This window comes from Pieris napi, chromosome W, assembly GCF_905475465.1.
Source record: "Pieris napi chromosome W, ilPieNapi1.2, whole genome shotgun sequence".
In the NCBI taxonomy this organism is placed as follows: Eukaryota; Metazoa; Arthropoda; class Insecta; order Lepidoptera; family Pieridae; genus Pieris; species Pieris napi.
Window position 1 is genome coordinate 1,163,481 of NC_062258.1, and position 18,770 is coordinate 1,182,250.

At 39.4% G+C, this 18,770-nt stretch overlaps 1 protein-coding gene and 1 pseudogene across 1 annotated transcript; one reads left to right on the plus strand and one right to left on the minus strand.

Moving 5' to 3' along the window:
• Positions 1–716: 716 nt before the first annotated feature.
• Positions 717–18,770, plus strand: part of LOC125062089 — a 302,676-nt pseudogene continuing 284,622 nt past the window's right edge.
• Positions 15,282–17,604, minus strand: LOC125062079. The gene is made up of 2 exons (XM_047667678.1): positions 16,840–17,604; positions 15,282–16,449 (listed from the first exon to the last, which is right to left on the minus strand). Exons 1-2 carry the CDS (start codon positions 17,336–17,338, stop codon positions 15,422–15,424), a joined length of 1,527 nt encoding a protein of 508 aa, XP_047523634.1. The 5' UTR covers positions 17,339–17,604; the 3' UTR covers positions 15,282–15,421.

Below are 18,770 nucleotides of genomic sequence, written 5' to 3' on the forward strand. Positions count from 1 at the left end.
AAATAAACAATTTAATTCTCCGTGCTTGGTAATTATTGTAATAGAAAATATAAATATGTACATATAGGCCTTTGATTTTTTAAACTTTAAATCTTTTTAAATGTATTCCTTCCTACAAAGAACTCAAACTAACGTGATTTATATCTTAAACATTCAAATTCCTTAGAACTGCGTAATCTTTATCTGTCCTTTTTTTACCGCACTCATTGTTTTTCCGATCACTAACAATACCAACAATAGAACGTGCATTTCTATGCGCGTACGCTCTACAAAGCTACGAATTTACCACTAAAATAATCGCAAAACTTCTGAATTTATATTTTAGCCCGTATTGCGTTGTTATAGAGTTCAATAGGCCGCCAGGCGCCGGTAAGCGGTAAGTTGGGAAAGGCGCGTTTCGGTGCGCTGCACATGGAGTCGGCAGTCGCGAGCCCATTGAGTGTGGTTCCGGTGGGGTCGATCACCACTGCGTCCTATACGCTATTTCAAACTTACTCGCGTGCTAATAGAACCCTTACGCGCGAACTAAATTTAAAAATATATAAAAACTTTTTCGAAATATGAGTGTGACATGACAAGTAAATTAGATGTCATTTATGGCGGCAATTTTTTTGTGTGAAGTGTTTTATTTATTTTATTTATTTATTCTATACATCATCCTAAATAGAAAAAAGTTGGCGTGGTGGAAACACAAACTGGACACAGTTTATTGTGAATAAATTAATTGCAAAAATGAAGAATTTAAACTGTGACTGTTTTGTGCGAGGTTTTATATTTTTCGTGAGCGCATTTGGAGTTGGTATGTATTATTTAGATTTAAACATTAATTAACGTAAATTTAAATTAATTACAGAGAAATTGTCATATTTATGATCTTAAAATTAGGATCTTTTTACCAGCCATTATGTATACCATGAACTCATTATTTTCTGGTCAAAGATAAGTAATTATAAAATAAAATTCTGAAATTATTAATTTTAAATTCAACTAACGGAATTAAACATTTTTAATTAATTCCACACATAGTAGTATATCGAGCGTTAAGGTTCGCTTTAAAAGTGTTATGCTTATGCTTAAAAAATTCAAAAGTATGCATATTTGTGCCAATTTTATTTTCTAGAATATTTTCCTGTTTAATAACTTTTTCCGTTAAAATATTACGAATGTAGAATACACAATATGTTATAGTAAAATCGTAATTAAAATAAAGTTGTTTACTAGCTCCTATAATACAAATAATCATAAGATATATATACATTTTCATAGATATTATTTAATGACAATATGCTGTTTCGTTACATTATGTCGAAGTTCACATCGGCTTTTGTTACGTTTCGGGCACATACTTGGCTTCTTAGACGGTAGGTACTATAATTATCCTTAATTTGACCAAATGATATTTTTTATATTTTTTTACTATAACGGAGCTACGGACTATTAAGCCGAAGTTCCGCCATACACATATGGTTCCGCTTAAACGAGCAAAAAATTTAACAAAAAACTGTGGACTGCCATTTGGCAAATACATCGAGTACCATTTTATGACTATACCGTTCCTTGTGTTTGAGGTACAGCCTCCCAATGGAATACAACTTTCAGTCTGTTTTGTTTATATGTATTTATGGTTACCCGCGATTTATACTAACCGAAAACAATTTTCATTTTGCTGGATTTTTTTTAATTACATCATCTGTTACATAACGAGTGCACTACATCGTTCACTGAGGAAATGAGTATATGGTTTTATTTAATACTAGCTGATCCGGCAAACGTCGTTTTGCCATGTTTATCATTTACAATAAAAAATATCGGTCGATCGTAGAGCGGTGAAAATTAGGGGTTGTATGTATTTTTAATTGCTGTATCATAAAAAAATAAAAAATATAAAAAAAATATCGAAAAAAAATTAGGGTTGACTTAAGATTTAGGGGGATTAAAATTAGCTGTTGTCCGATTCTCAGTTATACCCAATATGCACACAAAATTTTGTGAGAATCGGTCAAGCCGTGTCGGAGGAGTTTAACCACAAACACCGCGACACTAGAATTTTATATATTAGATATATTTTAATAATAAAATTATATGTAAGAAAATATAAAAGGAAAAAAGTCCCTAAGCACTATAGTAGACCGGAATATAAGAAAATAAAAAAACCCTTGAGGTGGAGTGATCGAATCGCGGCTGTGCACCAATGGACTCTTCTGTCTATGTGCGCATTGCTTGCACGGCGAAGGATAAATCGTGAGGAAACCGGCAAGCGTTAGACCAAAAATCGACGGTATGTGTCGGGCACAGACGGCATACTTATTATGAAATATAAATACAATTTACACAAAACAGATACAAAAATCTGAGGTCATAAGGGCCACTGTTTTGTGTATTCCATTATGAATGTTAGTAGGTATATAGATTGATATCAGTTAAATTTCTGCTCCCGTTAAAATTCTTTCCTAGCTTTTTCATTACAATTGCTGGAAACTTCAGCAGCTGCTGCTTCTGTCTAGAACGGAAAACCTTGACGTTTAGTGCAAGAAGATGGTTCTGGTGGACAGCAAAAGGCATACCTATTATACCCCACCACCCCAACACTAGACCCACCATACGTAATCGCCACCCGTAGATTGACCATAAACCAAATTATTCTCTAGACTTTTTTGTCGGCATGCGTCGACCCCTATCGTTAAACAAAACTATAGCTTGTTCTTGGGATTATATTAGTCGCCGAAACTGAAGCCTATTTTGAGGCTAAAGACAAATCGTACTACAAAAATGGTATCGTGGTATCACTCTCGAAGGCATTTATTGAATAATCAAATCAAATTCTATTGAAAAAAGTTTTTTTCTATGTTAGCCTACGACCCTACCTGTTATTAATACTAAACGTATTGAAAATATTTTTGTTTCAATAATTAAAAATAAATCAGTGGCGCCTAAACCTTTTTTTAGGCCAGGGCCTCAGATTTCTGTATCTGTTTCATATTTTGTAATGTATATTACAAAAAAGTAATTTTTAAATTTAGAATAACGTTTTAACGGCACACAATTTATCTATTCTTCCTAAACGTATTGCGAAAGACGTAATTCGCATAATTTCGTCTACAAATACGCAATTACTACGGTACATGGCCAAGCGGGGCGCGTGCACACCTATTGTTTTATCCTACGATTTGTTAGGGTCACCAAAATCACCATATATCAAAGAAAAATAAATATTTCGTAGATAGAAGAGCCCAGAAATGTGATTATAACAAAGTCATTTCATTGAGTAGACAGGGTGAGATTCAGTAGTGAGATTTAACACTACTTTTACGTTCTCACATAAAAAATGTATTGGATTTTGACATACTAGATATACTATAGTTCGCATATGTATGCGTCATAAGAGTGGGATATATGTACAAATTTTTTCACCCGAACCGCCAATAACCATAGTTACACAACTTTTAATTAACTACTGTATGACCCAATAACTCGCCTGCATAGATCAATCCCTGTAGCTTTATTTCTTTGTATTCGTTTTTAATAATTGTATTATAATGAGTCGTGGTGAAGATGTATTTTATAGTATAGAATTTTCCTATTAATTTGGTAGCCCTACATAACATCGTGGATTTGAAGCTCCAATGTGCAGTTATTTTTGAATTTTGGAACAATACACAATCGAATGATTGTTATCTATGCTTGAACCGGCTCTAGTGTCGATGCCTGATAGCATCATCGGATAAATAATTACGAAATATATTACCTGCGGAATATATGGAATATAAAAACACTTTTACGAGAGGAAATTTATTTCATAATATATTTATTGCTACGTTTCAAATGTAAAGCGATATATTGAAGAATTTTAATAATTTATTTATTTAAAAATACTTAATTAAAACTATTTATTTTTTATACTCAGATTTTATACTTATACTTATTACTTATATTTTTTACCAAATTCAGCGAAGGGCTTGTCGAATTGTCAATCTCCAACGTATTACTGATCGGCTTGATTCTCTGTCTACGCAGAGGCATTGCGGCTCTATGCGTGTTCTTCTATCACCTTGACGGCTGTCTTCCACGGTCCGCTTCATAAGACAGAACTAGCGAACTGTGGAATCGACTCCTCCCTTGAACCCCCCCGGGATATACGACCTCCAGTTGTTTAAAAAAAAATCTTCCCTCAAAGACCAGCAACGCACCCACTAACAGGGTTTCGTAGTCTGGTTTGCCTTCCTATTCTATAAAAAAAATTGATAAAGACAATACAAAGTTAAGCTAAACATAATGTCATGAATATTTGACTAAAAGAAACAAGAGAATATCGCACAATTTATATAACACGACCTTCAATTTGTTTTACCAGTTTCTTCGATATCTCGTCGAAATGCTATTTCAGATATTGAAGTTTACAGTTTCGAATTCGTTCGACCAAGTTCTTGTGATCCTTCTTCATTTTCGTGATTTGTTGACTTTTATTTATTGCCTTCTTAATATACTACTACCATACATATGGTCCCGTATAGTTTATACTTATACTTCAGCAAGAACTGACGTTGTTTAATCTCTTCAAACACGATTAAAAGATTTTCTAATTGGACTCATATGTGCACGTAGATTTCTAATTTAGATTTAATTTTAATTTCTTTAAGTTCAAGCGTACGAGAACATGCCGACAGCAAACCGGCATCACTTTAATGTAAAAATCCAATGTTTTTGACATACGTTGCGCTAAATCCCAACCCCTAAATACAATATTAAATTACGTGTATCAGGACATACACTTCTTGACTCTGAGAGTGTAAAAAACCATATCAAAATTGTATTACAAAAACGGTTAGTAATTAGTGTGTTTATAACCAATATAAATTATGATTATTCCGCGTATTAAGCAAAAACTTCCGGCCACATAATCATGAAAGCAAGCCAACATAATAAAGTTAAACTCTAATTAAAAAACATCGCACTATGATAATTTTATTCAAAGAACATTATCTGTTTAAAAAAGTCTAAAGAAAATTCTAATTATACAAATGTACTGAGGTGAGGTTTTATATTTCTCTATGTGACTTTCACACATGGAGCACGTATTTGCAGAGAAAATCTTTTGATAACCAGTCCGGTGAAGACTTTCCATGTCCGTTTCTGTATGGTTTAAATTATCGTAACGAGTTCTTTGAATTTTATTAACTATACTTATATTATAAAGAGGAAAGGTTTGATTGTTTGTTTGTTTGAAATGAATAGGCTCCGAAACTACTGGACCGATTTCAAAAATTCTTTCACCGTTGGCAAGCTACACTATTCCCGAGTGACTTAATAGTTCGTCACAATAAGCGTCCTTTTATTATTTTTTTTTATTAAAATACCACCGCTAGAAAAGGCGCTTTATTCATACCTAGGTATTGATCCTTATCAAAATAATTACCAAAGTTTCACATAAGCTACAATTTAATGGCATAACCACCAAAAAAGCATGGTGGATTGATGTTCTCCTGCCGTTTCTCTTGAATAGTTTACTACTATGTACCTAATATAACAAAGATCTTAGCCACAGCAACGATTGGCCGAGTCTGCTAGTAAATAATAAAACTGTCTACTTTCTTCACTTGTAATACAATTTTCTCAAATATTATTCTAAACTAAAAGAGCAGTGTTTTCCATCTTCAGACTCTCATCCCTGAGGTTGTAAGTTCGAACCCCGGCTTGCCACTAATGGTCTAAGTGTATATTTAACACTCGCTCGTACGGTGATGAAGAACACGTGGGGATTGATATCCCGACCCAAAAAGTCGGCGGCGTGTGTCAGGTACAGAAGGCTATTTACATACTTGCCTTTTAGAATATTATCACGAAACAGAGACAAAAACTCTGAGGCTTAGATCTAAAAAGATTTTAGCACCACTGGCTTTTCTAAGCTTACGCTATTTTCCAACAATTTTATCACAAACACAATTTAAGCAGTAGTATATTTACAAAAACACATAGTGTATTTTACAGGAAAATACATAGTGTATTTTGTTTGCTAACTGGCTGGCTCCATAATAATTATTTTCCGTAGCGAGATTTTTGATAAACAAAAGAATTGAGAATTTGGCTCGTCGTTGAAATCATTGTAACTACATTTGTTACTAAGTTGTAAGTAAGTTACTCAAGAATTTACCGAAAAAGATTCCATAAAAGTCGTTTTTAAAACCATTTTCCGAGTTATATCCACAGTGCTAACGAGGCAGTAGTCGTGTTCTTAATTTACTTAACTAACTACTACTAATTTTTTAATTTTCCCCAGTAATCATATAATTTTCAACGGTCTTTGCTATCCTTTTATGTAAGAGTCCTTACGAGCAGAGGATTTCTAGTCTTGGGTAAATATAAAGAGCTAGCAGGAAGGATTTTACTTAAACCTAGGACACTTTAAATAAAACACTAATTAATTATTAAAGAACACCTTAATTTCAAAAAACATGAGAAGCGTGTCCTTATTCGTTCACAAAACATAAATATTTTTAAGTCAACGAGAATGGACAACTGCCGAAGTAGACATGGGGTGAAATTGATATGCCAAAATTTAATGTATAGGAAAAACACTGTATGTATGGCAATCAAGGTTTATATTAATTTACCAAAAACATTATATTATTTTATTATTAATATTATTATTTGATTATTTCGTCCACCGAGTTTCGTACAAACGTCTCGATATTAACAAGAACTCGGTATTAAGCAGCGTCTGTTCTCAACAGTTAATTCTCGCATCCTTACATTTGTCGGGCACATATCACGGATTCGTCCATAGAACGCCTTGTCGTCTAAGGGAAGGTGGTAGGCAGGTGGTAGACCGTGCGGAAGGTCACCTACGCGATGGACTGAGCAGATCAAATCTGCCGTAGGAGGTTCACGCAATGAGTGCAGCAGGATGACCTCTAATAGGCAAAGATGGCGAAACAGAAAAGCAACATCACATCTGCCCCTTCTAATACCACTACATAGCGATCACGACCACTCTGTCAAGATTCTACCGGATAAATTGTGTGAAACATTATAATTAATAGTAATCTGATAATGTAATAACATATTTGAATAATGTAATAATAAAAACAATATATGAATTGAGTTTGATGATATGATTGATAATGTAATGTAATATGTAACTGCTATGTAAAATTCAAAATTTTAATTATGTATATAAGACAAATTTGCACGCCATTATGTGTGGCAGAAAATGTGAAGTTTAAATTGTGCCACCTTAAATTTTTGTGCCATATTCTTGCAAATAAATAATTATTATTATAAAATATATGTTTACGATAATGGGCTGGTTTTGATGATACACTATTGCATCACCATCAAGTGGCGATGAAACGGCACCTGTTGATGCCAACCCCCACGACACCTCAGAGACTCAGTCCTGCACAGGATTATACGTTTAGATGTTCGTTTGAGAACACCCGTGCAGTAACCAATGTACCTCGGTGCGGCTTTGAATACCGGTGGGGTTTGACTTCGTACGTACTACTGTTCTAGCCAATCCCGACGTCGCCTCAGAGACTCGGGCCTGCACGGGATTAGACGTTTAGATGTTCGTTTGAGAACACCCGTGCAGTAACCAAAGTAACCTCGGCGCGGCTTTGAATACCGGTGGGGTTTGACTTCGTACGTACTACTATTGTAGCCAATCCCGACGTCGCCTCTGAGACTCGGGCCTGCACGGGATTAGACGTTTAGATGTTCGTTTGAGAACACCCGTGCAATAACCAAAGTAACCTCGGCGCGGCTTTGAATACTGGTGGGGTTTGACTACGTACGTTTTGTCAAGACGGTTCGACGTATCGCTGGCACCGCCTCAACCCACGCACCCCTGCTAGTGCGTAATTGTAGATGTTGTCTTGAAATGAAACTGCGCCTTGTTCTTGTTTCTTGCTTCGCCGATTATTCTTGGGTCCCAGTTCGTTGTCGGGGGAAAAAGAGGATTTTGCGTAGATCTCGCCGAGCTTAAGTACATCGACAGTATACCGCGACGAGAGCTGCGCTTACAGCCATCTGTGCGCGTATACCGCGACGAGAGCTACGCGACCCTTTTATTCGGCGAAGCATTTAATTAATTTATTTAACTATCTTTCTTTACATATTTTTACCTTACTTATATATACTTAATTTCTACTTATGAGCTTCCAACAATATTCTTATTTTACTTATAGCTCATACCTACTTAATTTATATTGTATATATAGTCACTAACACCAAGTTATAATAATCTATTCCTATTTATATAAATGAGTCGCCAACATTCTCCCCCTCGTGCGTAGCACCGTCATTCCTGCACGGCGACTTCACAGGCACCAAGATGACGATCCTCGACGATGGTCTTCGTAACACTCCACCTTTGGTTGCGACGTCCACGATCCTGGTTCTTCCGTCGGGCCCGGGGTACGTGGTTTCGATGATTCCCCTCGGCCAAGTGCATCGTGGTAGCGTGCGATCTACGATAAGAACCACGTCGCCTGGCTGTAGCTGCTCGCCTTCCCGTCGTCCTGTCGTTTTCCTGGGCAGTAGCGTGGGCAAGTACTCCCGTAGCCATCTCCTCCAAAAGTGATCAGAGAGTCGTTGCACGGTCTTCCAATCTTCTCTGCCCACCAGCTTTGCATCAGGAAAATGCCCAACGCGGGCAGCTCCACTGGATCGCCCAATGAGAAAGTGATTTGGGGTAAGCGCCTCCTCTTCCGAATTGTCAGCTAGGTTCGTTATTGGTCTGGAGTTAACCATATGTTCTGCTTCCAACAGCAACGTATGCAGAACTTCCTCTCGTGGAACGCGCTCCTTTAATGTAGCGTCCAGTGCGACCTTAATGGAGCGCACCAATCGTTCCCAAGCTCCTCCCATATTTGGTGCGCCGGGAGGAATAAATTTCCACTGTATGCCAACCTTCTCTGCTTCTGTGACGATTTCCTCTCTTTTAAGCTCTTCAATGGCTGTTTGGAGTTCTTTGCTGGCCTTAACAAAGTTTGTTCCATTATCGGAATAAATTATCTTTGGCATTCCTCTTCGAGCAGCGAATCTCCTTAACGCCATTATAGTAGAGTCCGTCGTCAGGCTGGGCACTATCTCGATATGTACTGCCCTTGTGGTCAGGCAGGTAAACAAGGCTCCCCATCTCTTCTCTCTTCGTCTGCCGATCGCCACGAGCATTGGACCGAAGTAGTCCACACCTGTGCACGTGAAAGGGGGCTCACCATGTCTTAGCCTTTCTTGAGGTAAGTTTCCCGCCGGATGCTCCGCTGGTTTACCCTTCTTCAGCTTGCAGTACTGGCAGTTTTGTTGTATACTACGCAGCACTGATCTCAGGCCTAACATCCAGTATTTTTGCCGTATTTCGTTCATAACTGTGGCTTGATTACCATGGTTGTATTTTTCGTGATAATGTTTAATCATCAATCTCCCAATGGCGCTCCTGCCATCCAGTACTATGGGCGTTAAATAGTCGTTGTTAACGCCCGCTACGGTTCTTGCTCTACCTTGAAGTCTTATGAGATTGTCTTTCATAGTGACGTCTAGCCTTTTCAATTGGCTTCGATTCTCCGTCGTGCGCCCTTGTTTGAGATTTTTAATGTCTTGTTCAAAGCTGCTATGCTGACATTGGGCGATAAGAACTTCCTGCGCTCGTAATAGGTGGGTCTCGCCGATTGGAAGGTAAGTTCGCCTCTTTTTTGCACTTTTATTGCAGCGCTCGAGGTTCGACGGCTTCTTTTCTCTACATAGATCGATGAATTGTAGTACCCTGGCAGTCGATCTCCACAATCTTGTCCACGATGATAAGTTTTCGGGAACCGGAGTAATTTCACTGCGGCGAAGTGTATTCACCTGCTCCGTCGTTCTGTCTTCGTCGCATTTTTCCTTTTTAAAACTTCGTGGAGCTGGCCATTCTTCTTCGCCTTTTGACAGGAAAACTGGTCCCTTGAACCACCGATGTTCCGCGTTAAATTCTTCCGGTGGACTCCTGGTCGCATCATCGGCAGGATTCTGCGCTGTAGGCACCCATCTCCAGTCTTGCGGTTTTGTCAGATCCTCTATCTCCGCAATTCTATGAGCTACGAAGGTCTTAAACGTTCGGGGATCTGCCTTTATCCAGGAAAGTACCACACTCGAATCCGTCCAAAACGTTTTCCTTGTAACTTGCAGGTCGAGTTCTTTTGCCACTGAGTCTGCAAGTCTACAACCTAATAGAGCTGCCTGCAGTTCAAGCCTCGGCATAGATGTTGGTTTCAGAGGCGTCACTCTCGACTTGGCGGCGACGAGGTTTATCAAGTATTTTCCTTTACCTCTGGTTCGCCAGTATACTGCGGCTGCATACGCTGTCTCACTCGCGTCAGTGAAAGTATGCAGCTCCCCCTCAGTGCAGAATGGTGACATGCATCGCGGCAGTCGGATGTCTTTTATTCTACCGATATGCTCTAGGTAGCTCTTCCAAGCTTCAGTGTCGTCTTCAGTGATTTGGTCATCCCATCCAACACCACTGCGCCATATCTTTTGGATGAGCTTCTTTCCTTGGATGAGAATGGGTGATAGCAGTCCGAGTGGGTCGAAGGTAGACATCACAGCTCCCGTGACTTCTCGTTTTGTTGGAGTCTGCATGCCTCGCGCTACCTCGTCAGGGATTTTCCTAAATTGGCTTCTAAATCCAAGACAATCCTCTGACGTCAGCCATCTCAGTCCCAGAGTCTTTTCTTCGTTTTCACCTAGGTGCACTTCCTGTTCGCCGCCGGCTTCTACGATCTCCTTTTTATTCGACGCCCATCCTCGTAGCTCGAAGTGCGCCTTCTGGTGGATCAAGTCGACTTGCTGCATTACTCGTTTGCAATCTTCAACACTGTGGAAACTTTGCAAATAGTCATCCATATAGTGATTCCGCTCTATTGCTCGCGCCGCTTCTGGATATTTATGAAAGTAGGTCTTTGCGTTCTTGTTTTTTATATAAATAGCGGTGCAAGGCGACGACGCAGCTCCAAATATAACTGATGTCATTCTATATTCCTTTACTGGCGCTTCCTTGTCTTTTCGCCATAGGAACCTGAGACTGTCTCTATCTTCTTCACGTATTTTCACTTGCAGAAACATCTCTTTTATATCGGCCGCTATTGCTACAGGGCCTTGACGGAATCGCAGTAGCACTCCAAATATTGACTGTAGTAAGTCCGGGCCGGACAGCAGAACGTCGTTGAGGCTGACTCCGTTGTATTTGGCCGCAGCGTCGAAGACAATTCTTAGCTTCTTTTTCAGAGGGTGAACCACTGGAAAGTGAGGCAGGTACCATTTTTTGTTCGATGTGCAGTCGGCTGGTGCTTCTTCAGCGTAGTTGCTTTTCAACAGATTGTCTATCTGCGCGCTATACTCATTTTTTAATTTAGCGTCCTTACGCAGCTTTTTTTCAATCCCTTGAAATCTGTTGAAAGCTGCTGCGTAATTATTTGGAAGACATACATCTTCCTTTTTCCACAACAGTCCGACCTCGTATCTGCCATCTTCCAACTGTCGGCTGGTTCTTTCCAATATGTCCAGTGCTCGCTGTTCGATATCCGTTGAAGGCTTCTTCGGCTGAACCCCCAAAGACTCAATAGTGAAGTGTTCCCTCACCAGCTGATCTATTTTGTCTTCGACGACGTTTGCGTGTGCACATGCGTTCACATAATTGATTGGAGACACGCCGCTGCTGTCAGAGCCGTGGAGAACCCATCCTAACTTTGTTCGTGACGCTACCGGCTGCCCTGGCTTTCCACGTCGTATTTGTAACGAGACAATGTACTCCCAATTGTCTTGGCCAATGAGCAGCTTCGGCGCCTCAGCTTCGTAGCACACGTCTTGTAGTAAGCCCCGCAAGTGATGACACTTCTTAAGTCGGCTTTTATCTACGAATTGAGGGGTTAATTTGAGCTCCTTGATAGTTCTTGCCCGCTTAAGTGTGCTCTTCTCGCTTTCCTTGATCCCTTTCAGTTCGATATCTAAAATCATGGAGTCGTAATTTTTCATTTGCCCTCCGCCGATAGTTTCTATATTCAGGACTTCGCGAGGACCCTGGATGCCGATGCTCGAAGCCACGTTTTCGTCAAGCAGTGTCACCGTTGAGCCTTCATCTAGCAGCGCCAGTACTTGTTTGCTCCCAGCCGGTCCGTATATCTCCACCTTGAGCATCTTAAGAGTAGCTTTCGGTGTGCTTATTGTATTGACCGTTGCTGTCTCGGGCGCTGCCTCTTCGTGACATTGTTCGCTCTCCGACGTCACATGTAGTAGGCTATGGTGCCATCTTCGACACAACTTGCACGGTGGTCTTCGGCAAGTTTCTTTCCGGTGCTTCCCAGCGAGGCACTTGAAGCAGACCTTATGTCTCTTAACTGTTTCCCATCTCTCGTTGAGAGCCGCTTTTAGGAATCTTTGGCAGTCTTTGAGTTTATGTGTACCTTCACAGTCTGGGCACTTGATTTCTTCAGGACTACTCCTTTCAGCGCTATTATACGTAGCTTGCTTCACTGGCCTTCTTATCGCTGCGCTCGGTCGTACGCTTTTTCTGTCTTCGAGTACCGCGAATGCGCCACATTTGTCCGCTTCTAAATTGAGGAAGTTGCTTATCGTTTGAATATCACTGAACGATTCCTCTTCCCTCGCAGCCGTGAAATCATACCATCTGAATCTGAGAATTGGAGGCATCTTCTCTATTATAAGTTTCACGATTTCAGGTGAGTAGAGGTATTGCGGTCTCTTCAATCCCTTTATGGCGGCCACGCTGTTATTTATTTGGCTAGCGAAGACGCATATGTCCCTGGGATTTTCCGTCGTTCTGGGAAGCGCCTTTAATTTCTCCAGTTCAGCTAGCACCAGCGCGTCGGGTCTGCCAAATCTTCGGCGTAAAGCGTTAATAACTTCTTCAGGCATTGCCTCTGAGTACAAGAGGCTCTTAATGCTTTCTCTCGCTGTGCCTTTAATCGCTTTACGTAGCCGCGCCATATTCTGAATGCCAGTGAACATCGGAGATGTGTCTTCATATACGACTCGAAACGCCGTCCATTCGGAGCTGTCGCCTTCAAATATCGGCAGCTCTTGAATGTACTTCGGTTGCGGCGCTACATGTGTCGTCATGGCTTCCTTTATTGCGTCAGCTATTGCTCGAATGTCGCTCTTTGTTTCTATTTCTTCTGGCCTTTGTGCCGATGAGCGCATCCAGTTTGCCACCTTTTCTTCATGGTTATCGTTGACGTCTTCTATAAAGGAGTCTTCCTCTTCCGTTTCTGCTTCTAATCGTAATCTGGCCAGGCGTGCTGCTGCCTGCGCTTCCCGCAGCTCGCAGCGAGCCAGCTCTTCTCTGGCCTCGGCTTGTCTTCTTGAGCTGGCTCTGGATACGGCTCTCGATGCGGCCCGCCGGGTGGAACCCGCTGGTGTCAGAGTCAATGCTTGATCTGGCTGGCTGGCTGCACTCGTCGACGTGCACTGCTCTATCGTTATCTCTTCGCCTGTGGTCCGGACTTCGGACGTAGTGGCGGAGGTAACAGTCGTCGTCGATTCCCCTCGCTGCATCCCGTTCTGTGACCTTGTGACTGGCATTTTCCTTTCGCAGTATTCACTTCTTGATGACAACCGTTGCAGGATCCGGCTCGAAGGACCACTGTTGATGCCAACCCCCACGACACCTCAGAGACTCAGTCCTGCACAGGATTATACGTTTAGATGTTCGTTTGAGAACACCCGTGCAGTAACCAATGTACCTCGGTGCGGCTTTGAATACCGGTGGGGTTTGACTTCGTACGTACTACTGTTCTAGCCAATCCCGACGTCGCCTCAGAGACTCGGGCCTGCACGGGATTAGACGTTTAGATGTTCGTTTGAGAACACCCGTGCAGTAACCAAAGTAACCTCGGCGCGGCTTTGAATACCGGTGGGGTTTGACTACGTACGTTTTGTCAAGACGGTTCGACGTATCGCTGGCACCGCCTCAACCCACGCACCCCTGCTAGTGCGTAATTGTAGATGTTGTCTTGAAATGAAACTGCGCCTTGTTCTTGTTTCTTGCTTCGCCGATTATTCTTGGGTACCAGTTCGTTGTCGGAGGAAAAAGAGGATTTTGCGTAGATCTCGCCGAGCTTAAGTACATCGACAGTATACCGCGACGAGAGCTGCGCTTACAGCCATCTGTGCGCGTATACCGCGACGAGAGCTACGCGACCCTTTTATTCGGCGAAGCATTTAATTAATTTATTTAACTATCTTTCTTTACATATTTTTACCTTACTTATATATACTTAATTTCTACTTATGAGCTTCCAACAATATTCTTATTTTACTTATAGCTCATACCTACTGAACAAAAACCTATCACGGAATGACACACAACACAATTTCACTAATTATTTATTACTTAAAGAGAGGGACACTTAATTTATACTATAAATAACTTCAAAAACTTCATTATATTAAATAAACCTTAAATCCTATATAATACCAAGACGTTGTTACGCCATCGCGTTTTAACACACGCCTAACGCCATCTATTACTTAAACAAATAATTAATTTAGACATTCCGCCCACCAAGGACGAGTCCTTTAAACATTAGAGTTGCACAAAATTTTGATAGAATTACTTTCATAACAAACAAAAAAAAATAACATGTTCAGTTAAACATAACATAAAGTTCATCAAGAAAAACAAGTTAAAGAATTCGAATATTATACTAGGTAAATACGTTAATAATAAATCTAAAATCTACAACAATGAAAAGAAAGAATTATTATAACATTCGTAATTGAATCAAACTTGCCGCCCACCATGATGTAACAAAAAAAAATCTAAAATTTCTGAAGTATACTTATTTTACTTAAAGGTCTCTTTATAAGGCCATTCTTACATTTTATGGTTATCACTCTAGTGATATTATCAGGACCAGTATGTTTTTCTACAATTTTACCTAATAACCATTTACACGGTGGCAAGTTTTCTTCCCTAACAATACAAATATCATTTATACAAGGGTCTTCAAGTTTCGAATTCCACTTATATCTTTGACTTAAAGTTAACAAATATTCTTTAGACCATTTTTTCCAAAATTTTACAACAATTTTCTGCATGACATTCCATCTTTCTTTAGGATTTTCATTAAAATTAATAACTGATGTGTCATCAACAATATTTACAAGAGGTTCACCAATCAAAAAATGACCTGGGGTTAATGGGAGAGGGTCATCTGCTACGTCACTAAGCAATGAAATCGGTCTGGAATGAAAGCAAGCCTCAACCTGTGATAGAACAGTAACCAGTTATTCATATGTCATTAAATTATCACCTATTGCCTTGTTCAAATGTGTTTTAACAGATCGCACTCCGGCTTCCCAAATGCCTCCAAAATTTGGTGCTTGAGGTGGAATTAAATGCCACGTTGTTAATTCAGATGTGACTAATTCAATATGTATATTGTATAGCTCGTGTTACCATACATACGAAGAGACAAATATAACTCTTGTAGGTCTTAGCTCCTCGTCCTGGAGAAAATTTTATATGATATGGACCTGCATAATCAACGCCAGTTGCTAAAAATGGTTTACTCGGCTTAAGTCGTGCATCAGGAAGTTGGCCCATAAGCTGTACTCTCGCTGCTTTAGAATACCTTAAACAGGTAATACATTTCCGATAATACTTCTTAACCTGATCTCGAACTCGTACAATCCAATACTTTGAACGAAGAAAGTTTAGCATGATTTGAGGACCGCCATGCAAAGTCTTTTCGTGTGCATCCGAAATTAATAAATTAGTAAGGTGAGACTTAGCAGGTATAATAATGGGATGTCTTGCATCATAACTTTTGTTGGCCATGCTTATTCGTTCGCCTACCCTTAAAATCCCATTATTGTCTAAAATGGGACAAAGAGTGCGTAACACGCTCTTTTTAGGTACTTCTTTTCCATTTGCTATAACTGTTATTTCTTCGCCAAATGCAAATTGTTGCACTTGCTTTATGCAAACTTCTAGGGTTTTATTGATTTCTGTGACTGTTATAAATTTAGGTAAGGTTTTTCGATCTTCTTTTCTCATTACAAATCTTCGACAATATGACATTACTCTCAACATTTTTACTAAATTAGAAAATTTAATCCATTCAAAATTTTCATTCCTTTCTATGATATTCATTGAAACTATTTTTTCTTCTTCATTTGTATCACCAATTTCTAAATCTTCAATTTGAATATTCGTGTTTCTTAACCATTGTGGACCTTCCCACCATAGAGTGTGAGACAGTAACTCAAGCGGACTCAGACCTCTTGACGCGCAATCAGCTGGGTTTGCTTCAGATGAAACATGACCCCACTGAGAGTATTCCATAATAGAAAGTATTTCTGAGACACGATTACTAACGAAAGTTATCCATTTACTTGGTCCACCTTTAAGCCACGCCAAAACTATTGTTGAATCCGTCCATCCATACAGATCATCTTTAGGTATTTTTATAATTTGAGATATTTCGTTAATTAATTTTGATGCTAGTACAGCACCGCATAGTTCTAGTCGAGGAATAGAAACTTTCTTCTCAATTGGAGCTACCTTTGTTTTCGCGGATACTAATCGAACTTCTATTTTATCATCTGAACTGATTACACGAATGTATATTGCGGCTGAGTAAACTGAACAAGATGCATCTGAAAATGCATATAATTCAACTCGACTTCTGTGCGTGTAACCTAACCATCTGGGAACTCTCACCTCCTTACTATTGCTTGTCCATTTTTGCAATAATTGAAAGCCACCAGATGTCATTAAAGCATTAATTTCACCGTATACTTCTTTAGCTTCATCAATAGTCTCAGTTCCTGACATCAAATCATCAACGTAAAAATCAGTATTTGTAATAGACGCTGCCACTGGAAACTTCCTCTTCTCTTCATCTGCCAATCGTTGTAAAGACTTAACAGCTAGGTACGGAGCACAAGCTGTTCCAAAAGTTAGTGTAAGTAACTTATAATGTTCCACAGGCATGTCTGGATGTGGCCTCCATAAAATCCGCTGAAAATTAGTTTGGGCAGAATTAATTAATACTTGTCTATACACCTTAACTAAATCAGCAGCAATACTAATTCGATGAGTTCGCCACCTCATTAAAATATGTCTTAAATCTTGCTGGATTTTCGGTCCAACCATAAGATCGTCATTTAGCGAAACATCATACATACCCTTACTAGATGCACTGAAAACCCCTCGCACTTTAGTGGTTTCCTTATCATCTCTCACCACTGCATGGTGAGGAAGATACACTGCAGTACTGTTATCCACATCATCTTCTGCAACTCGAGACATGTGGCCAAGTGTCAAATATTCTTCAATCATTTTGTATACTCTTCACGTAACCAAAAATTATTAGATAATCTTCTTTCTAACGACACCAATCTTTTCATTGCAATATCCATAGATTGTCCATACTGACATTCTGGATCCTTACTTTTAAATGGTAATGTAGCAATGAACCTTCCATTCTCATTTCTAGTAGTCGTAGCCTCATAAAGGTTTTCACACATTTGCTCTTCCACAGAAAGTCTCTTCTGAATCCTATCAGGTTCAGCCTCTATCTCCCAAAAACGTTTTAGATAACCATCTTCCTGTATGACTTGCAAATGTAAACTCGTAATGTTAGCTGTGGAATAAGTATCAGACATTTTTCCCGATAAAACCCAACCAAAGGCAGTATTTTGTGCGATAAGTTTTCCTTTGGGTTGTTTTATTAGGCCATCTAACAATATATCTGAGTATACCTCAGCTCCTACCAATAAATCTATTTTACCTGGTACAGTATAACCTGGATCAGCTAATTCTAACGTAGAAAGTTCCTTCCAATCAGGTAAATCAATTCTGTCACAAGGCAGCATATCAGTGAGTGACCGTAACACGTAAGCATTAACTCGAATTAAACATTCTGGATTATGGCGAGATTCTAAATACAATATAACTAAATATTTTACATGCATTTGACCATCTCCCAGACCTGAAACATTATTATTAACAGATATTTTTTTTAAATTTAATAATTGAGCAGCCGCTTCTGTGATAAACGAAGCTTGCGAGCCTTGATCTAACAACACCCGCAATATACTTCTATTTCCACTCCTGGACTGCGCCTTGACGACAGCTGTTGCCAGAAGCACTGGTCGATTGTGCCCTTGATGTTTTGCAAAATTTGCTACAATCGATGTACTTGGCACCGGATTCTCTTCTCCGTTTTGAACTTCCTCCAATACATTATTAATGTGTGTGTCACTTCCTTCCCTCTCAATATGCAGCAAAGTATTATGTCTTCTGCCACATAGTTTCTTACAACATGTCGATTGTCGACATTTATTTACTACGTGAGTTGTTTGTAAGCAATTGTAACAAAGTCCTTTCGACAGAGCAAAATCTCTTCTTTGTTGAACAGTACGAAGTCTAAATTGCTTACATAAATTAATATAATGATTTTCTCCGCATAAAGGACAACTAAATTCAGTTACAACATGTCGATTGTCGACATTTATTTACTACGTGAGTTGTTTGTAAGCAATTGTAACAAAGTCCTTTCGACAGAGCAAAATCTCTTCTTTGTTGAACAGTACGAAGTCTAAATTGCTTACATAAATTAATATAATGATTTTCTCCGCATAAAGGACAACTAAATTCAGTTTTTTTAATATTCTCTTGAACTGCCGCGTGAAACGTTTTAGGAACATGTTTTTTCACTTGAAAACTAGGTTTAGGTAATTGTTTTCCAGTCTCAACCATCTCTAGACTC